Source organism: Vespula pensylvanica, chromosome 7 (genome assembly GCF_014466175.1).
Source record: "Vespula pensylvanica isolate Volc-1 chromosome 7, ASM1446617v1, whole genome shotgun sequence".
NCBI classification, from domain to species: Eukaryota; Metazoa; Arthropoda; class Insecta; order Hymenoptera; family Vespidae; genus Vespula; species Vespula pensylvanica.
Window position 1 is genome coordinate 1246530 of NC_057691.1, and position 21785 is coordinate 1268314.

Below are 21785 nucleotides of genomic sequence, written 5' to 3' on the forward strand. Positions count from 1 at the left end.
TATATATATATATATATATATATATATATATATATATATATGAACGATTTCTTTCTTTCATATAATAGTTAATAGAATAGTTAAAATCATCGTACATTTGAAAGGAAAATTATCTTAGATGTAATAAACGAGCGAACGTTTAAAATCAACGACACGTGATTTTCCGAGTGTTACTACTGATCTTGATAAACAATTGACGGTTGCTTTTAACGATCATCAATTCGATTGCCTCGTTCTCTTTCATTCGATGTATTTTTTCGTCACGTGTTAAACGATATATAAAGCAATCCAAGAAATTGTGCGATGACAGGATCATAGAAATAATACGTATTTAACGAAATAATCGTAATTTTGCTCACATATGTATATATAAAATTATTTACAAACCGTTGAAAATTTCGATATAAAATACTTATCGTAAATGATCGACTTCGATTAATCGAACTAACATATTCACAAACGTATTCAATTATATTGATATTTTCATATTATTATTATTAATAATACCAATATTATTTTCAAATTCAAAACGAACGGATTCGTATGCAACTATTATTGTCTTTGTTTTTCTTTTTTTTTTTTTTTCTTTTTCAATTTCGAAACAAGCAGATTCATAAACGGATCGACAAGTGATACAAAACAAAACGATAAAATTTAACGAACAGATATTACGAGATATCGAATTCAAAAGAAAAACAAAACCTTAATATCTAAGCGATATTTAATGATTTAGAAGAACGATATCATTTTTTAGCATCCTCAGCATACCTGCAATAGGAGAAGAGTATTGAAGAGTGGGCAAACGAAGCTTTGGATCTCCTTTAACGACGTAGTAGACAACATAATCTCCAAATGATTTTTCATAAATACGAACATTATTCGGCAAATAATCCTTAGATTCACCAGAATTTAACATTTTCGTATCTTTGCAATTCTTCCTTATCGAAAGAACGCAACGATACGAAACGATGTTATATGCATTATAACATCTCTCTTATTCTTATTATTTTTCTTCTTTTTCTTCTTCTTCTTCTTATTATTATTTTCAAAAACTTAATCTTTCTCGTTAAAGAATATCACACACTAATAATCACACACAAAAAAAGAAAAAAGAACATTTGAAATAATATCGAACAAATTCAACGAAATTTACCAAAGTCAACCTAACCTTTTTTTTATTAATCGATTAAACTAACCTCGGAATCGATTAGTGGAAATGATTTCTTTTTCAAATGTCACTAATTAAATTTTCTTTTTTATTCTTTTTTTTCTTATTTCACACTTAAAATAGTTCGTCGAAGAATTCATTCGAATTTATTTGAGATAGAAACGAATCTTTATATATATATAAATATGACATATATATATATATATATACATATACACAGATAGGTTAATATCGATGCAACGAGTCTCTAAAAAGACAAAGAAGAAATCGAACACTAGAAAGAAAGAACTTCGCGGCGAAAATTCGACATCGAAATAAAAATATCACAAGAAACTTATATATATATATATGCAATAGATTAACAATCTCACATTTAAAAAATAAACGAACACAAAAATTCGTAGCCGAATCGACGATGAAATTTTTGTTATTAACAAGCTTGACGAGAAAATCGATGATTAAAAAAAAAAAAAAAAAAAGAAAAAGAAACAGAATTATGGAGATTATTTCTAACAGATATATACTTGGTAACGTAACCTGTGAAATAATTCGAACGAACTCGATGATCGTCGCGTAAAAAGAATGAACGTCGATTATTCTCGTAAGATCGCGCACGTGCGTTGTATTGTTGCGAAAAAAAGAGAAGAAAACACAAAGAAAAAAAGGAGGGAAAGAAAGAAAATACGATTTATAAAACGAATAAAAAAAGTAAAGAAAATAAAAAAAAAAAAGAAAGATGAATTAGAACAAAATACTCGATATTCTCGATCGTTGTCAAAAGCGATATCACTATACAGATTTATACTCGTTCGTAAAAAGAAAATAATTGCATCTGGATGGTTTACAGATCATTCGTTTTGTGATAATGCGGGATAATGGTGGGGAGGATGAGGAGTAGGGGAAAACTATACGAAAAAAGGCGAAAAAAGCCGAAAAAGTCCGAATGTACCTGTCTCGATCGTAGTAAAAACGATGCATCACTTTCTACTTATGTTTCCTCTTATCTCTTCTTTCTTTTTCTCTTATGCGTTTATTTTTTTATCGCACGACGAAGAAAAAGAAGAGAGAAAGAAAAAAAAAATAAAAAGAAAAAAATAATAATAAAAAAGAGAAAGATAAAGAGAAACGAGAAACGCGATATTGTCTTTTGTGCGCGAATATTTTTTAATTATTATTATTCTTTTTTCTATTTTCTTTTTTATTTTCCTTGTATCTGAATGCTTTTTATAAAAAGTGATGCACTATTCTCGTAACTCGAACATATGGAAAGAGGAAGGGAGAGAGACAGAGAGAGAGAGAGAGAGAGAGAGAGACAGAAAGAGACAGAGAGAGGAAGAGAGAGAGACGTGAGAAGTGAGATGCTTAAAGCCTACTTCTCACGTGACGACTAGTCGAAGGACAATTTGTGATTCGTTGAAACTTATCATCTATTGGTTCTCACAAAATCGCATATAAAATTGATAGAACTTCTTTCTTTGTACCGTTTTCTTTCTTCTTTTTTTCTTTTCTTTTCTTATCTCGTAAGATTTTGGATAGATTAGATACAACTTTAAAGATAACGTATTATGCTTTACTACTTTATATCTCTTAGTATTTATTTTCTCTCTCTCTCTCTCTCTCTCTCTCTCTCTTTATTTGTCTTACTATTTTTGAAAAGATATTTAAGGCTCGTATAGCGTTTTCACTTTTTGATTTCTAAAATCACATAATCGTGATCGTTAATAACGAAACTAGAATGTAAGAGTTCGCGAATTAAAAATTAACGTATGTAGTAACGAAGACGAAGACGAAGACGACGACGACGACGACGACGACGCAACGACACAACGACGACGACGGCGATAACTATAATGACAACACAACACTCATGCAACTATCTCGAGCGTTCGCCAATGACTGACGTTCGTTACTCTTGAAGCGGCCATATTTAATGCTAGATACGTCATAGAAGGTGCAATGAGTTAATATTAATGTATTATTATTACTATTATTATTATTATTATTATTATTATTATTATTGTTGTTGGTTTTTTTCCTTCTTCTTTTTAATGTCTCACAGAGAAACATTTGCATACTTAGTACGACGAATTTGAGATGGTATGGTTTATTAAGTCGTCGTCGAACGTGTACCGTGTATATATCCATCTGTGTGTACTGCTGACGATTATATGTAATACGATTATATGTAATACGAATCGGATCACAACTGATATTATTCACAAGAATGCATTTGAGACGGAAATATGTACGTAAGTATGTGTGTGTATATATAAGTACATTTGTTTAATTACATGTGTCATGAATCTTTTACTTTTATCGAATGATTGAAATATTCTTTCATTCATATAATATCTTTGATAAGAATGTATATTATTTCGTAAGAACAATCAAATAAGTGTTAATTTCGTTTTAAAATCGATGGAACATACACACACACACACACACACACACAAATTTTCATTCGTATTGTAAGGGATAACTTTAACTCATTCTTTTTTGTAAATATCTGTAATAAAATAGGAAAATATTAATTAGATAGAATTTCTGTATCACACTCGTACGTTTTTATCAATGTTAAGATTTATATTCTCGCTTATGTCGATCTCACTTATCAAAGGAATGATTCTAAGAAAAGATTAATAGGAAAGTTTCTAAATTAGAAGTATGCAGGTGTGTACATAAGTATAATATTAAGTGCTAACGTAAGAAAGTATCGTTAACGTTCGAACGAAATATAATCACAAAAATCACTTAAATATTTTCATTTTCGAAAGAAAGAGTTATGTGTGTGTGTGTGTGTGTGTGTGTGTACAGGGTGTACATTCATATGTATTAGAAAGATTAATTTTAGCCTACTAAAAAATGTATATAAACAATTCTTTTTTTACTTGCGACCTTTTCGAGTTATAGAGGTTAATGTAGTTTTTTTTTCTTTATATTCTTTTTAAGATAAATAAACTAATATAATAATTTCAATAATATAAAATAATTTCAAGTATCAAAATTACGTATAGTAAAAAAATTGATAGTACTCATCGATTATCAGATAATCGCTATATTAAGTATAAAAAGTAATTAATATTTTATAGAACGATTTTTAAAAACAATCGTCGAACCATATATTATTTTGAAATTGATTATGTCGTACAGAGTTATGACACAGAGTGTATATTACAGCGAAGTACGAATTTGTTGATCAATCGTTAAGGTGTCAATTATCTTGTAAATCGCACATAGTAAACAATTTTTTTATTAGATATCATTTTGATAGTAGCATATAATTATTGCTATATAAGTATGTAAACAAAATTATAAGTCTATTTAAAAAAAGGCATGAAAAGAAAAGAAAAAAAGAATGTTTACAAGTACTTCGTAGAGATTCCAATTTGGAGACGTACAAATTTTTTTAAATAAATTTTCATATAACTAATTAGTCATGTAATATTTGCTGATGGACATTTGTGAATGGACACTCTATGTATGTGTGTGTGCGTGTATGTATATATACTTCAAAGAAGTTAGAGTCGTATGAAGTAAGACTTCTTTTCTTTTTCTCTCTTTCTTTCTTTCTTTCTTTCTTTTTTTCTTATTGGTCCCATCGTATTCTGCATGATGATGTAATCTAATAAATGTAGGCCTATTTAGAAATATAAAAGCCACTTTGTGCTGATTAGCCAATTATAGGTGTATCACGCCTACGTAACGTCCGATTGCCGATTGAGAAATAAAATTATATAAAGAATAAAAAAATAAAATATTAATAAAAAACTAAATAAATCAAAAGAAAGCGAACATAACTTTAATAGACGACGAAAGATCTTAATTGTCCATTTTATTTTCAATTATTCGATTGTAATTATTCGATTGTGAAGTCTTACGTTGAAATTGATAAATATATTTTTAATAAGATTAAAAAATTCGTTCGGATAAAATATGCCGTGAAAAACGATCAAATTCAAACATCGAAAATTTGTTATCGTCGTGCGGAATTATGTAAATACTTACATCATCATTTAAGTTCGTCGTGTTACGACTTAAGATACATTGAACGATACGTGCAATTAAATGATGTTAATTAAGTGTGTTTCGTTTCAGTAATAATTTGTATGATACGTGTGCATGCGCGTTTAACGAACAGATTTTGCACAAATTATTTATTAAATGTTCGTTATGTACTCCCTTTTTCAACCGCGCGAGTTTAATCTATTAATCTGTTTTATTTTATTTTATTTTATTCTTTATAAAAATTTGATAAAACAGTATTTTTAAATGGAATGATCTTTTCGATAAAGACAATACTGATAAGTAAATATGTATGAAAAAATTACGTTTTTTAATGAAAGTGAAAAATAAACAATACGTTTATTCTTTTATTATATATTATTTTTATACGTAGATCATTAATTATTATATACATATTTTATTATATTATATAAACTATATATATATATAGTTCTAATAAATAAAATTATTATTATTATATAATCAATTATTATATAGAGATTATTATATCATATATTATAGATAATGTAAATTATTTCCCTATTATTATATATAGATTATGTATATATATATAAAATCTATATTATCTATTATCTATATTTGTAGATAATGTATACGCATGATCTATATATAAAAATAGTAAAATAAATATTATATAATCTGCATACACGTACATACATAAATTATACAAAAAAGATTATAATTACAAAATATCTTTTATATTCATTTATTTCATTCAAATTTTATTGTTAACTCGAAGATAATAGTACTAATAAAATTTTGTAGATTATACCGTGGAAAAGCTAATGGTTTAAAATTTAACGATTTCGATTTCAATCTAATCGTAAAAAACAAATTGAGATTCGATAATATTTTAGCGATCGTTCTTCGCGATTGAATGACGTTAGGTATTAGAAAATATATCTAACACTATGATACTGTGACACTTGTTAAAAATTCGTTGTTGTTACGGTAATCGCCTTTAATAATTAATTATTCATTAAAATATGTCGATATTAGCGTAATACGTAACGTATCTCTTTTAATCTTATCTAATATTAGCGAGAATCATTAATGATCATTATTTTACTTTATTAAAATATTTAAACGTTGAATCATTATCGTATGTAAATTTAAAGTAAAGTAAACAAAAATTTCATTCGAGAGATATTTAGATTTGTACAAGATTTCGAAAATTTTTTTTCATGAAAACGAAATCGGATAAAACTGACCGAATGTTTTTTTTTTTTTGTTATTGTTTAATTTTTTTATTTCTTACGAGTTTAACAATGTTTCGTACGAAACAGTGATCGACTTTTTTTTTTATATCAATCACGATTGATACTAAATGAATGAATCATAACGAATGTTTTATATTAATTGTTTTTCTTGTAAAAAATATTGAAAAATGTTTCGCGCTTGAAAACGGATAAAATTCCCATTTATCTTTTCCAATTTCTTTTTTTTTTTTTTCTTTTTTTCGTCGGCCTAATTTCAACGAACTTTCAACAATGTTCCAAGATGATGTCAGATAAAACGATGAACAATGAAAAATAAGTTGGCAAGCCTCGAAGAAATTTGGCCGATTTCATAAATCTTTCGTTTTATTAGGTCAATTACACGATCCATCTCTGTGTAAATATATATATATATATATATATATATATATATATATATACACACACGTGTTGCACTTACATACTAAAGCATTCCTACGCGTTTTTACGTTGTAGAAATAATATAATTATACGAAAATAAAAATCATATGAATATACGGGTGTGGATATAACGACATATAAATATACGTGTTGTACTTAGATACTTACGCATTCCTGTGTTTTTACGTGGTAGAATTAATATAATTATATGAAAATAAAAATCGTGTGAATATAGGGGCGTGGATATAATGACACACACACACACACATATATACAAATCCTTTAATCGAATGGAATAATCGCGATGTCCCGATAGAAAGGAACATGGCGTCCGTGCCACTTTAAGAAAGTAAGTCAATGTAATTCGTTGGATTTGTAAGGTTGCATAGTCGTTAAATAGCCGTGATCTCGAGACCTTCGTTTTAGTCTTGATATCTCGTTACAAGGGCAACCTCTAATTCATTTTTCATTTGCTACCTTCTAATCCTATGTTCATGCTTCCGCCTTTTAACAGAGACTTTTTAATGTAGGTTAATTTGATTACCAGTTAAATATGTCCACGATAGTATATTTCGAAATTTTCGATTTAATTCTCGAGTTTTAACACCGTTCGACCTAATAAATATACAGATTTTTCTTATAGATATTTAATTATTGTTCAAGTCATATAAAATTAGTATAATAATAATATGACTTATGAATTGAATTAATGATCGAATAAAAATATTATTCGTAAGTACGTTTCAGTTTATTTTGTAGATCGATTTGATTTAAGATTGATCGATTGATACATTGATCGATATTAATTAGAATCAAAGTCTCACCTTTCGATAGTTTGTCGACGGATTCGAATCTTCCTTCGACCTTGTTCCTCAAAGTATCCAAATCAAATGGTGCTGTGAATCCGTGATCCACGCTACGGCTTTTACTCCTGTAAAGATTCCAACGATAAATAGATTAGAGAGAAGAATAATCATTTTAATTATTATAGAATTTCAAACATTAACACAAATATATTGCCCCATATCGTCGAACGTTGAAATATTTAAACGACTGATCTAAAAAGTTCGTCTATTTTTTTTTTCATCTTTATTATTCATATTTTTCTTTTTTTATTTTTAACATTAGATACATAAACGACAACGAATATCTAGCTATAAATCTAACATATAGATGCAGCATAGCATGCACTATTCTTTATATGCTATATATATATATATATATATATATATATATATATGCAAATGCGTGTATTTGTGTGACTCTTTCTCTATATATGTGTGTGTTGTGTTGCGTTGAGCGGGACACGTGCATACGCGTGTGTATAAATGCCGTCGTATATAAAAAAAAAAAAAAAAATAATTCCAAAGATAAAAGAGATTTAAGAAAGAATTTCTTCTTTTTTAATTTATTAATACAAAATCTAAATTTAAAAATGGACGCGATCGATAATCGATCGTATAATTTATTCTCATCGAGTATTAGAAATTTCTTATTGATTTAAAATTTATTGTATTTTAATCTTTTATTGTTTTACAATATATAAATGATAATTAGTAAAAATTAAAGTTAACATTAAAGACTAGCGTGGAATTAAAAAGAATTTTTTCGCAATTTTTGTACTAATAAGAAAAAGAGAGAGAGAGAGAGAGAAAAAAAAAAAGAAATAATTTCGTTTTCGAAAAGTGGCACAGCACAGTGTTTCGCTCAATGGACAAAAATCAAAAATTTCAAGTCTAAGATTTAAAAAGATCTTAGATCCTGAAATATTAGTAACGAAAAGTAAATAATTGATAATATTATTTACCTATAATTTTTATTAAATATATCAATCTGTTGTTTAAACTGAAGAGTAAAGTTTAATGCAAAAATCAATGCATTTTTTTTCCAATATAATTTTATTGAACATATCTTTAATATACTTTTATAGAATATAATGTCGATACGAATTTTTTTTAATTATTTTTTTTATATAAACTTTATGTTGATTCAATGTCAAATTTATCCGTTCGAATTTCCATTTTTTTTTTGGCGTTCTGATGATTTCATTTTAATATTTTTCTTCCACTTTTATTTTATTTTATTTTATTTTTAATGCATTAAGTAAACGTAACTTTTTTCATGTTTTGCGAATTACGTTACACGTAATTAATTATAAAAATAAGTAAATAAAGAACGAATTTTTATGCTTTTATTTTTCTCGGTCACGAACATCCATTTACACGAAACACTGTGCATCGATGAAAGCTTTTGTTACGATGTTACATACGTACCTAGTGTAAGTCCCTATAAGACTCTCCGTTGATCTCGAATGTGTGACATCCTGGGACATTCGCCTGGACCTGATGTGTAACAAACAATCCAAAACAAGGCCAATAAGAATACATGCAGTCTACATGCAGTGGAGCTTAAAAAATGATAAAATTAAAAATGATTGAACAAAATTGAGAAAAAAGAAAGGGATATAAAAGAAAGGATAATCTAAAGAAAAGAAAGACTAAAAGGAATATAAAAATATAATAAAATCTAATAAAAAGATTTTAATAAGAAAAATAAGAAAAAGAAAAAAAGTAAGGATGGAAAACTATATTTTGTTCGGAGTATCGATCTCTTCTCTACTTTTTTTTTTTTATTTATCCATATACGATATATCAAACGATGACAAAAATAATTTATAATAATAACATAATATATATGTATATATAAAATACATATATATATATATATTTTATTTTTATTAATAACAACTATAATATCGATAATGATAATTATGGGAAGAAGAATTTTTTCACAAATCATGTGAAGAACATTGCATAAGTATCGTTCTCTAAAGCGAGAAAGCGGTCGAAATAAATAAATAAATAAAAAGAAAACAAAAATTCAAAAATAACAGTAAACATTTCAAAAACACAAAAAGGCATAGGCGTCAAAAAGCGTGCGGGTTTTTAAAATCATTACCACGCAAAAAACAATCGATTTACAAAATAAAACGAGCGGGCTGGGATAGGGAAGACGAGAAGAAACAAAAAAAGCATGCTTTAAACAATTATCAAACAAATTATCAGTATTTCTGATGCTACTTTCTTTCTTTCTTTCTCTTCTTTTTTTTTTTTTTTTTTTTAAATAATGTAGAATAAAATATCTAAATCATTTCTTAATAAAATGATATTATTATAAGTTCGGTCATACGTATCCAATATAATTATTTTCTATATTTTACGAGTGAAATTACTGCGAATAAATGAAAAAGAAAAGTAAATAAAATAATATCAGATAATAATATTTTTTTTCATTACCGTTTTTTATTACATGTTTTCGTCGGATAAATATCGCAAACAAAGATATCACTTTTCAGGTTTTTTATTTCTTTTTTTTCCGTTTTCTTTTCTTTTCTTTATCCTACTTTTTTAAAGTTAAACGAGCGAAAGCTACGAAAACGTTTCTTTCGATAGATTAATTATCTTCCGGTAGGAAGTGAAAAGCGTTTATCGCGAATGTATTCTCCAACACCCACCTCACCCATCATCACAATTCCCACTCACACTTCTACCCTCTTTTCGCCATCGTGCTTTTGTTTGCCGCGTTGAATGTGTCAGGGAAAATTTACGATTGTCGAAAGATAATCCGTCATTTTTTTTCTTTCGCTTCCGCCAAATCGATCCTTTTAACGAAAACATGGGAAATCTTCTAATTTATCATTCTAATTTCAACTGCTCTATTTCTTCTGTTCTAAACAGGATCTTCGTAATACGATAGAAATAGAATATGATGGCGTATAAAGAACTTATTAAAAATTTCAACCGTAATTGAGAAATAACTCACGATAGATTCGAAGTGCGTATCAAATTAGAATTAATAGTCGCATGAATTTTCTTACGAACAAAATTGTTACACACAGGTTCGCTTGAAATACAATACTATGAAAGGTAACACACGTTAGATCTATTTGAATACAATATCTATCTTTTTATACTCGCACGCGTACCGGCTGTAACATAGTAAACTTTCCAATCAATTGCGATAGTTAATTGTATGTATTGTACGTATCAATTAGAACACATCAAAATAGAGGGATATAAAAAAAAATTTATCTCTCCCTTTGTCACTTTATATCGGTTTGGCCCAATATAAGTGATATTGGAATTTTCAATACATATATATATACACACACACACACACATATATATATATATAAAGAAAAAAAAAAACTAGTATTGTTTATTTACACGCGAAACACTAAAAAATATTTCACTGAACGAAATTCTCTCTATAGCATTATTTTTATTTATATATAAAATACTCCGTTTTCAATAAAGAATACTCTATACTGTTATTTATTTACTAACTTTATATATTCGTACACACGTAAACGCACGCACATATACATACATACGCATATTATCTGTAACGTTGTACTTTCTCTAGTAATTGTTTGATAACTCTATTGAAATTTTTACAATACTGTAATAATCAATTCAAAGAAGCATAATTATATTATTACGTGTAACAATTAGAACACGAAAATTAGTAATAAAAAAGAAAAAAAAAAAAGAAATGGACTGTTCCTTTCGAAATTATTGGATTGGTGAATACAAGTGATGTCGAAACTCTATTAGTATTGTTCATTTAAATATAAAATACTAGAAAATATTCCATTAAATAAAATTCCATTTATATTATTTTTATTCAGATATAAAGTATTAACAATTTTCTATAAAAATTACTCTATATTGTTATCCATTTGGATATAAAATACTAAAAATTTTGTCGATAGGACAATATCAAAATATACGATTTATTTTTATATAAGATATATTCTTTCATTATTTAGATATAAAATAGTAAACATTTATAATAACAAAGAAATATATTAATACAGTATTCTTTATTTAATACTTATATTAATATTTAATATTCTGTATAAAACAGTTATCGCAGTCGGTAAGAAAAAAGATAAAGTGAATTATAGATTTCGTTATTACCGACTCGAATAACAGGTAAATAGGAAGGAAAGAATATTAAAATACGAAAACATTAAAAAGTATTCACCAAGCTAATCGAAACGGAATAAGTTTACATTTTTATGCGTGGAAGGACGAATGAGAACTCGAAAATCTTTAAGAGATGTGTGTTACGAAGATAAAAATAGGTAAACGATTGGCAATTTGCCATTACTATGAGTAATCTATTCGTGCAGCACGAGACTTTCGAAATCGCATAAACGCACATAGGTGTAATACTTGTATATATTTAATACATAGATACTATATATGTATATATACATGTATGTATGTACGTACGTATGTATATATGTGTGTGTATGTATTTATGTACATATTTATGAAGAGAGGAATTGACTACCGTGGAGATGTTTCCCTCGATTAAAACGACTAAGAAGTTCTTTGTGCATCCAAGTAAAACAGGTGCTCGGTTTACTTCTATTTGTGAAAGACTATTTCTAATTAAATTAATCCATTATTTATGACGTCAACGATATTTATTTTGTTAGTTTCGTATCATCGATATGCGACGTTCTTGTAAATGAAATTTTATTATTTCTTCTTTATTATTTTATTTTATTTAATTTGTTTTTTTTTTTTTTTTTTTTTTTTTTTTTTTTGATAATTATATTCCTTATCAGAACCGAGAGTGCGATTTTATTGAAGGGTCGAATTCAGCCAGTTTCAATTTCATTCGAATCGAATCAATTTCGATTCGAATTAACAAGATCCTCTGGATACTTTTTCGATTTAAACTTTTGCTTTTCTATTTTTTTCATTTTATTTTAATTTTTCATTTCAACGTATTTCAATTGTTTGGAGTATGCGAGAATAATAAAATAATAAAATATCGACGATAACAATGAATAAAATTTTCATATGTATATATAGGTATGTGTATATGTATGTCTTCATACGTATATACGTATCGATAAAAATTGTACTTGTTATACTATAATAATAAAAAAAAAAAAATAAACTATATGAAAAGAGTATGTATATATATTATACACATACACACATATTGTTTATTTATTTATTTTTATTCTTATTTTTATTTGACACACACATGTTCCATTTAAATCAATCCCTATAAAATATCTGCGAAATAAAAAAAAAAGGGAAATAAAAGTTGAATGGTTTCGATGTAACAGTAATATGACATAAATACTTTTTTCTTTCTTTTTTTTTTCTTTCGATCAAGCCATAGAAGATCGTACGGTAGAGTCAATTTCATTTTATCAAATTAAATCACGTATTTTTCGATTGCATTCGTCGATGTTGATTCGTCATTACTTTTTTAATAATATCTATATATGTACAATGTTAATGTATACATATTGATATATGAAATGTTCATATATTCGTACGTATAAAAAAATTTCTACGAATTAATGAATAAGATAAAAATTCGATTTACAAGATAAAATTCGATTAGTGTCGTTCTCGTAGAAAATTGAATTCAATTGATCATAATTAAACGCGAATTCATGCACAATTTGCTTACTTCGTTCGATAATTTAAGGGATTAAACAAAGTTCATCTCAGATAGAAAATTACGATTGTTAATTAAATAATTAATTAACTAATTAATTAATTAATTTCGTAATGTTAAGACCGTATACTTTACTATTCGAAAGTGGAAATCCTACGGAGTGTTACTAAGAACTTTTTATTATGGCCGATCGATCGATTCTTAGCCAAGTTATGTGTCTTGTAATTAAAGCTGCACCACGACGAGAATAATCGTTGATTCGTTCGTTCGTTGGAAAAGAAAATTAGAGAAAGTAGTATAAATTACTATGTCGTAATCACGTTAAAACAGACTATTTTATAAAAAAGAATTTTCCTTCTTTCTCTTTTTTTCTAAATACAGAATAGAGTTTAATCAAGAACTTATAAACCTACTTAAATACTTTCTGTTACGGTGATTTTGCATTTTGAAATTTTCTTTTTTCAAACGATTTTTTAAAAATAAATATTATCGAATCGATAATTCTAGAAATGACTTTTACATTCTTTTTTTATCGTTCATCGCTTAGATTTTTTTTATAGAAAATAAAAGTTCAATCAAACGAGAGATAACAGTCATTAAGAGATTATACACACCTTGATGCTTACAAAAAAGAGAAAAGGATAATTTTTATGATGCTTTTCTTTTTTGCGTGTGATTTATTTTATTAATAAAACATTATTAAATGTATGTACTTCCGGGGATATTTTTCAACCGAAAAATTTTAATAAGTTATCTTCTTGGAATTATCGATGTCGAATCTAAACGGAGTTCTATTATTAAAAATAAGAAAAAAGAAAAAAATGAGAAGCTCCTAAAGTACATTAAAAAAGAAAACATGGTAAAAAACTAATCCTTTACGACGCTGATTTTTAATGTTTTCATTGAATAACGAAAATATCGATTGATTGAATTAACAATTAAAAGATTTCAGTTGTCTTTTAATGATCTCAAAGAAGTTAAGAAAAGGATAATTATATCTCTCGAAAAAAAATTTTCGTATAACAAAGAAGACTAAGATAATGATATGAGAAAATAATCGTATTATAAACAGTATTTAAAATTTAAGATAAACATTATGTCTAGAATTGGACAATCTTTCGAATTTTTCGAGAATATTTTTAAAGTATGAAATTATCAAACGGGTATAGAATTAAATCAAAAGAAAAAAAAAACCGATTCTTTTTTTAATTTAACTTTTTAAGGTGTATGTAACTCGTTAAGGTAGTTTTTTTTTTTCTTTATAATTCTTTTTTTTTGCGGTTTCCTTCACACCATAGGAATTGCAAATTGCATGCCCTTTTTTTCTCCTTGCCTTTCGCCCGCAACCTTAACCCACAATCTTAACACAATAGCAGCTAATTTAATACGGCGTACGTGATTTGTCTTAATCTTCAAGTTTTATTTTCAAAATAGGCATGCTAATATATCAAGTTGATTTGATTTCATTGTGAAAAGAAAAAAAGAAATGTACGTGATTGATGAAAACTGAGATTAGTTCTTGAATAAGTTGGAAAAGAAAAAAGCGAGCTAATAACATATATTAGTTCGCAATCATTGCGATCATTTGATATCATGTAGCAGGATGGTATTATTATTGTATACAAAAAAAAATGAGTACAAAAAGAAAAATGACCGAATAAATTTGCCAATGTCATCCTTTTGTTCATTCTACGGTTTTAAGAATTTAAAAAGAAAAGTAAGAAAAAAAGGAAAAAGGGAGAAAAGAAGAAGAAAGAAAAAAAGAAACATTCGTAATAGTATAATAAATTGTTAAAATAATCAATGGGACAATTAACGAAAATAAAAATTATTATTATTTTTACTTTATTATATGTTAATGTGACTTTCGTGATTAAAAAAGTAACCTGTGTAAAAGAAAAATGATAATAAAAGAACAGATAAGAAAACAAATAAAAGAAACAAAAAAAAATAATAATTCAGTACTACAATCGGTATAAGATGAATTCAAGTTTTTTAGGTTTCATCTTTTCTTCCTTTTCTTTTCTTTCATTTTTATTTATTTCTTTTTTTCTTAATTTGAAACTATATAATTAATTGCATAACTTCGCTGTCGCAATTAATATCCTTTACGCCATATTATTCCAAATGTAAAAAGTTATTAAAGAAAAAAAAAAGAAGAAGAAAAAAAAAAAAGAAAAAATGAAGGTAAGAGGTAGGTCTTGAAGAAGATCATTTAATTCAATCGACGACGTGACACATTGACGAGATGAGATTAAAAAGAAAGAAAAAGAGAAAGAAATACAAAAGAAACGAAAGAAATATTCGCAATAAAATAATTACCCCGTTAAGCTGCCATTATCTTAATTAAATGACTATACAAAAGTAAGAATAAAGTAAAAACAAAAACGAAATACAAAATAAAAGAAAAGAATAACAAGTTTTAATACTAGAAAAGGTATAAAACAGGATGGGTTGAATCTTTTTTTCATAATATTTTTCTTCCTTTATTCTTCTTTTCTTTTTTTATTTTTTTCTAAAGAATTAAAACCACATCGAATTGCAATTTAACGTTGTTATATAAAATTACTTGTCGCAATACAAAAGATATTATCTCGTAAGGAGACAGAAGAGGATTAAAGAAGATTAAAAAAAAAAAAAAAAAAAAAAAAAAAGGAAGAAAGAAATAGAAAGAATAAAAAAAAAATGGGGGTAAGAGATGGATGGGTGTGTATGTGTGGGGTGGAGCAGGGTGATTGAAAGGGGTAAAGGAGTGAAGAGGGAAGGTTGAATGCGTAACGCGTTTTCTTTTACGTCGTAGACGATAAGCGTAGGACGAAGGCGAATCAATAAGCTTCCGTTTCACGAGCAAGTGCTCGTTCTTGTCTCGTTGGATATAAATAATAAGACCGATGCACGTTGCCAATCCATGAATTTCCTTATCCAATAAAAACATCGACACTTTTCTTACGAGTAACTTTAAGGTAATTTTCAATGATTTAGATGGTTTGCTCGATATCAAAATTTCGAGATTTCGATCGATCGTTATCTCTTTTCTTCTCTCTCTCTCTCTCTCTCTCTGTCTGTCTGTCTGTCTTTTCTCTTTGTTTTTAATTTTCATTTCTTCATTTTTCTATTTTTCTTTCAATTTTTTTCATGTTTGTTTTTTGTTTTGTGTTTTGGTTCATCGTTCTTTTCTTTTTTTATCTTTTTTTCTTCTCTTTCCTTTCTCTCTTCTTTTTTTTTACGAACTATCGTTTCGTTAAGGAAAACAAGAAGAACGTACAGTGCCGATTTTACAACGAGCAACTTTACGGATATTTACGCTGGATGATTTAGTAACGCATCTGCAGTTACTATGTGTCATGGCGATTCGTTTCCTCCGACGTAAGTACTTAGTTACTTACGTGTTCAATTTCGACATCGGTTTTATATGTAGGCAGATAAAGTAGACTCACTAACATATGAATTAATGGAAAAGACGTAAATGATGAAACGTGAGACGTTATGTACTTGGATGAAGTAATTTTTTCTTTTTTTATAATTATTTGATTAGCACGAAATTAATTTTGTCAATATTTTATATATATATATATACACATATATAATTTTATAAGAGAGTATGTTTTTGAATAATAATGAAAATGTATTTTGAATAATAAAATGTTCGAATGAGAGACAATTTAAATATGTAAATGTACGGATAATGAAAGTTCCGTATTTTTTTATAATAATGGTTTTACTGCTTTTTTTGTCTTTATATTTTCTTTTGTAATAATATGGTTTCATTTGATCGAACAAACGTAATCGATTTCGACATAAATTTTGCGCGTAGGAAAAACAAATGAAATAATGAAAAATAGAAGACGTGAATGATGAAATGTGAGACGTAAAATGTGAGACGTAAACATGAAGTAATTCTCTTTTTCTTTTATTTTTATAATAATTTGATTGGCACGAACGTAATGTTTTAATTTTATCAATAATACATGCATATATATATATATATATATGCACACACATACATATAGAACGTTTTATAAGAAAATATGTTTTTGAATAGTAATGAAAACGTATTTTGAATAATAAAATGTTCGAAAGAGAGACAATTTAAATATGCAAATTTACAGATAATGGAAATTTCATATTATTTTATAATAAAAATAGAACAGTTTTACCATTTCCTTTTTTTTTCATTTCTTCTGTAGTTGTATTAATGCTTTTACTTGTCCTCATCTTTTTCTTTCGATTTATAAATTTTCTTTTTAGTAATAATCATTCAACCGAATTTTCGATTTGTTGTTGCCGTTTTTTCACTTTGGTATCTTCTTTCTCTCTCTTTTTTTTAAATGATCATTAATTCAATTTAATCATAAATAATAATAATAATAATAATAATAATAATAATAATAATAATAATAATAATAATCAATAATAATATAGATAGATATAATGTTTCCTCGAAATGGATACACGTTCTCGTTGAATGCAGAAGGTTAAATTAAAAATTCTCCCGACGTGTAACGGTAAGCATATGCTAGAGAATTAATTATAACTAACTCGGTATGATAATATATCACGATGGATAGAAGAAAAAAGAAAAATATCGCATTGAATTCGTTTACGGCATTAATATGATAATTCCTGTATTTTATATTTTAACCCGACCCGATACGATCTCAACCCCAATGCATTTCTTTTATTTATTTCTTTTTCTTTGTTTTTACTTCCTTCTTTTAATACTTATTCTTTATTTTTAAATTATGCTTATACAAAGAATTAAAAAAAAATAATCAGAATTAAGAAAGAGAAAAATAAATATATTACTATGATATTATAAATAAAATTAATATCACACAAATTATAATAATAAAATTATAATAAGACTTTTTTCTTTGTTGTTGGAAATGATTTCTCTTTTCAACTTTGTTACTTTTGATCAATGACTTATATATTAATGACGTTATATATTAATGTAATTTTCTTAGATGTTAGATCGATATGAGATATGATTTTCATATGTAGTATATCTATGTGTATTTATATATATATATATCCATATCTATATATATATATGTGTGTGTGTGTGTGTGTGTGTATATATATATTTTATTTAATAAGTAAAATACATTTATAAACATTTTTAATAATTTAGTAAATATGAAATAAATAGAATAAATGAATATATCAATAAATACATGTATTGTATAAAGAATGAAAGATGAAATAAAAGTATAGTAATCAATAATTACGGTAAAAGCTTTAAAACGTTTATATACTATTCGTACGCGTTTCGGTCGACGGACTTGAAAGGAAATAACGTTTTCGTAAACTAAACGCATTAACATTAAAAAGCTACTTCAAAGTGGGTAGGAACGTGCGAATATGGTACAGTCGTAAAAGAAAAAATACATCGATAGTTTACATTCAGATCCCAATTCCGTTAATAGATCTCTTTGGTCTTAAAATTTACTTATTCTTCGATTCAAATCCGATATATTAGTTATATTAACAGCTCTTTTTTTTTCTTTTTTCTCTTTCTTCGTTAATTCTTGCAAATTATATTGCTCCGACGATAGCAACATCCTATTATGAAAGAAAACATAATGATCCAGAACGATCGATAGATTAAAAAGTTACGTGAACATATTACGTGATTTTATTAACAATTTGTGAACAGTTATTTTGGTATTATTACAATTTTTTTTTGTACATACATGTGCATAAATAATTATGAAAATGAAAATGAAATATATATATATATATACACATATATTTAAATATTATTTATTTACATATTATAATATTATATTCAAGTTAGACGGTTTTACTACGTATTAAAAACAATTATTGTTTTATTATATAATTTGTTTCTTGTCCATATAAGAAAAATCTCTCAACAAATAATAAAAATGATTAACGAGTGAAGAATACCAAAAAATTAAATTTCTACTTGAATCTATTCTGTGTTAATAACCTGAGATCATAAAGAGAAGAAAAAAAAAGTACATAGACACACAAATATATGATATGTGCATGTATGTATATGTAAATATACTATATATATATATATCTAATCAAAGAAATGGCGCGTATCGATAATTTCTTACTTACATCACTGCGATGTAATAATAGTAGCAATAATAATACAAAAAGAAAAGAAAAAAGAAAAGAAAAAAGAAAAAAGAAAGGAAAAACAGAAGGAAAAAAGAACTTATGTAGCTACTTCTTTTCCTGATTACTTTAGCCACTTCGTCAGTCACGTTCAGCTTTCTAACGAATTACATATTTGTATTATAACATGTCGAAAGAGTTGTTTCTTTCTTAACGATGTATGCATGTAACTATATATACATATATAAATATATACATATATACATATATGTATGTACGTATGTATTTATGTACTCGAACTCGATTATGATCGGTGCGTGACTTCGAGCACGCATGCATGATCGTAACGCATGTACGCGGTTACGAACGATTTCTCAGGGCCTTTCTTGTTGTCCCTTTTTATAAGACAGATAACTCTCTCTCTCTCTCTCTCTCTCTCTCTCTCTCTCTCTCTCTCTCTCTCTTTCTCTCTGTCTCTGTCTCTGTCTCTCTCTGTCTGACTCTTTTTTTGTTCAGACAACTTCCATCGAAAGAGAGAAAGGCGATCGTGCGGTGCACGAGAACCGAGTTGGCCATTTCGAAATATCCTGCAACACCTTCAACAGTCGATCTTCCTGCAATCGATTACGTTACGACTTACGAGTATTCAACAATGAGTATCGTCTTTCGTATCTCTTGCAATCGAGAAATGATTTTATTTTTTCTAATATCTTCTTTTGATGTTTCTTTTCTTTTCTTTTCTTTTCTTTTTCTTTTTTCTTTTTTGTTTTTTATTACACGCTAAACGAGAAAGATTAATTAACGATGCCATTAACATAGATCAATGTAATATAGGCTGATGCTATTAATATTGGATTAACGTAGACGAGTAGAACGAGTTATATGAAAAGCTGGAAAGAATATTTTTTTAATATTATGTAATTCTATTAATGTAAATTCTTTTTATATAAAAATCATGGTTGGATCTATACAATAATAATATAATATTGATAATGAAATTATTGATAAGAAAAAGGAAATCTTTTAGAAATTCTTTAATTGTTAATTTTTTATATTATAAAAATTATCGGTTGATTTATATAATGATTTTACATTGATAACGAAAGTATTGATAAGAGAAAAAGAAAGATCTTGTAGAAATTCTATAAATATACATTTTTTTTATATAAAATTCATTGATTGATCTATATAATGACCTTACATTGATAACGAAAGTATTGATAAGGAAAAACAAATATTCTTCTAAAAAAAAAAAAAAAACAAAAATGATCAATTGATTTATTATATCTTGTATATTATATACAATAGATTATTATATATTATATATAAATATATTATATAAATCATTATTTAAAAAAAAAATTGAATAGAATTAATAAGTAATATCAAAATTTTGTAACACTGTATCTAAACGAGAAAGTATTTTTTATTAACAAATTTTATTATTATTCATTAACTAATTCAATATTATACTATCGTTATTAATGTAGATATAATCTATTGAAAATTTTTGATAGTTTAAATCTATCTTTTATTGAGTTTATTATTATAAATAATAAGAATAATTAATTAATATTATTTTATTAATGAGAATTAGCAATTATCTATATACATATATACTATAATATCACATATATATATATATATATATATATATATATATATACTAGATACTTATATGTTGTATTAAAACATATGTTACACACGTACCATTATCACGCAATATCATTGATTTACTTGTTACTGCAAGGAATAAGATAGGACTCTACTTTACCGACTGACCTATATTCAGTCGATAATAAGATACGCGACCTTATTAAAATCTATTTGAAAACAAATGATTACATTATTCATTTTATTATATCAATGGAAGAAAAATAAGAGAAAAAAAAAAGATTAAAAAATAATTCGTAATTGAAAAGAATTCAAAGTTCGCTGTGGGATAATGATCGAAAGGCGGATAAACGAAGGACGATCTATCTATGATTTTCTTCCTTATTCTTGGCCTTCCAGACCTCTAATCAACTCTGAAATAAGGAAGTTTTATTTTCTTACATTATATTATACTCTAAGACCAGAAAACAATTATGGTTTAGGACTAATGAGTTAACGATAAGTTAACAACAATTGCCATTTTTGCAAGAAATAAATAACGATACGAAATTCATTACTAAATAATTTTATTTTACTGTTTAGTTACTATTTTTGTAAAAGAGAAAAAAAAACAAAAAAGGAAAAAGTAAAGATGAAAATAAAGATAAAGATAAAACTAAAATGATAAATCATTCTAATGTCTTTCAAAACGATAAGTTATTTTTGTGATTTTCAAAACGTTAAGTCATTCTGAATAATTTTCATAATCATTAAAT

The 21785-nt window shown here is 26.4% G+C and overlaps 1 protein-coding gene across 14 annotated transcripts in view; it reads right to left on the minus strand.

The window, feature by feature from the left end:
• LOC122630527 (TLD domain-containing protein 2) overlaps positions 1–21785 on the minus strand; it is a 198376-nt gene that overhangs the window by 51711 nt on the left and 124880 nt on the right. For 10 of the 14 annotated variants that reach the window (XM_043815107.1, XM_043815105.1, XM_043815097.1 and 7 more), the window contains exons 2-3: positions 9102–9170; positions 7653–7759 (exon numbers count right to left, since the gene is read on the minus strand). In XM_043815107.1, coding sequence (XP_043671042.1) covers positions 7653–7759; positions 9102–9170 — 176 coding nt within the window. Of the gene's footprint in view, positions 1–768; positions 1024–7652; positions 7760–9101; positions 9171–21785 lie in introns of those variants that run through there. The other 4 variants (XM_043815109.1, XM_043815106.1, XM_043815099.1 and 1 more) reach the window with 2 other exon arrangements.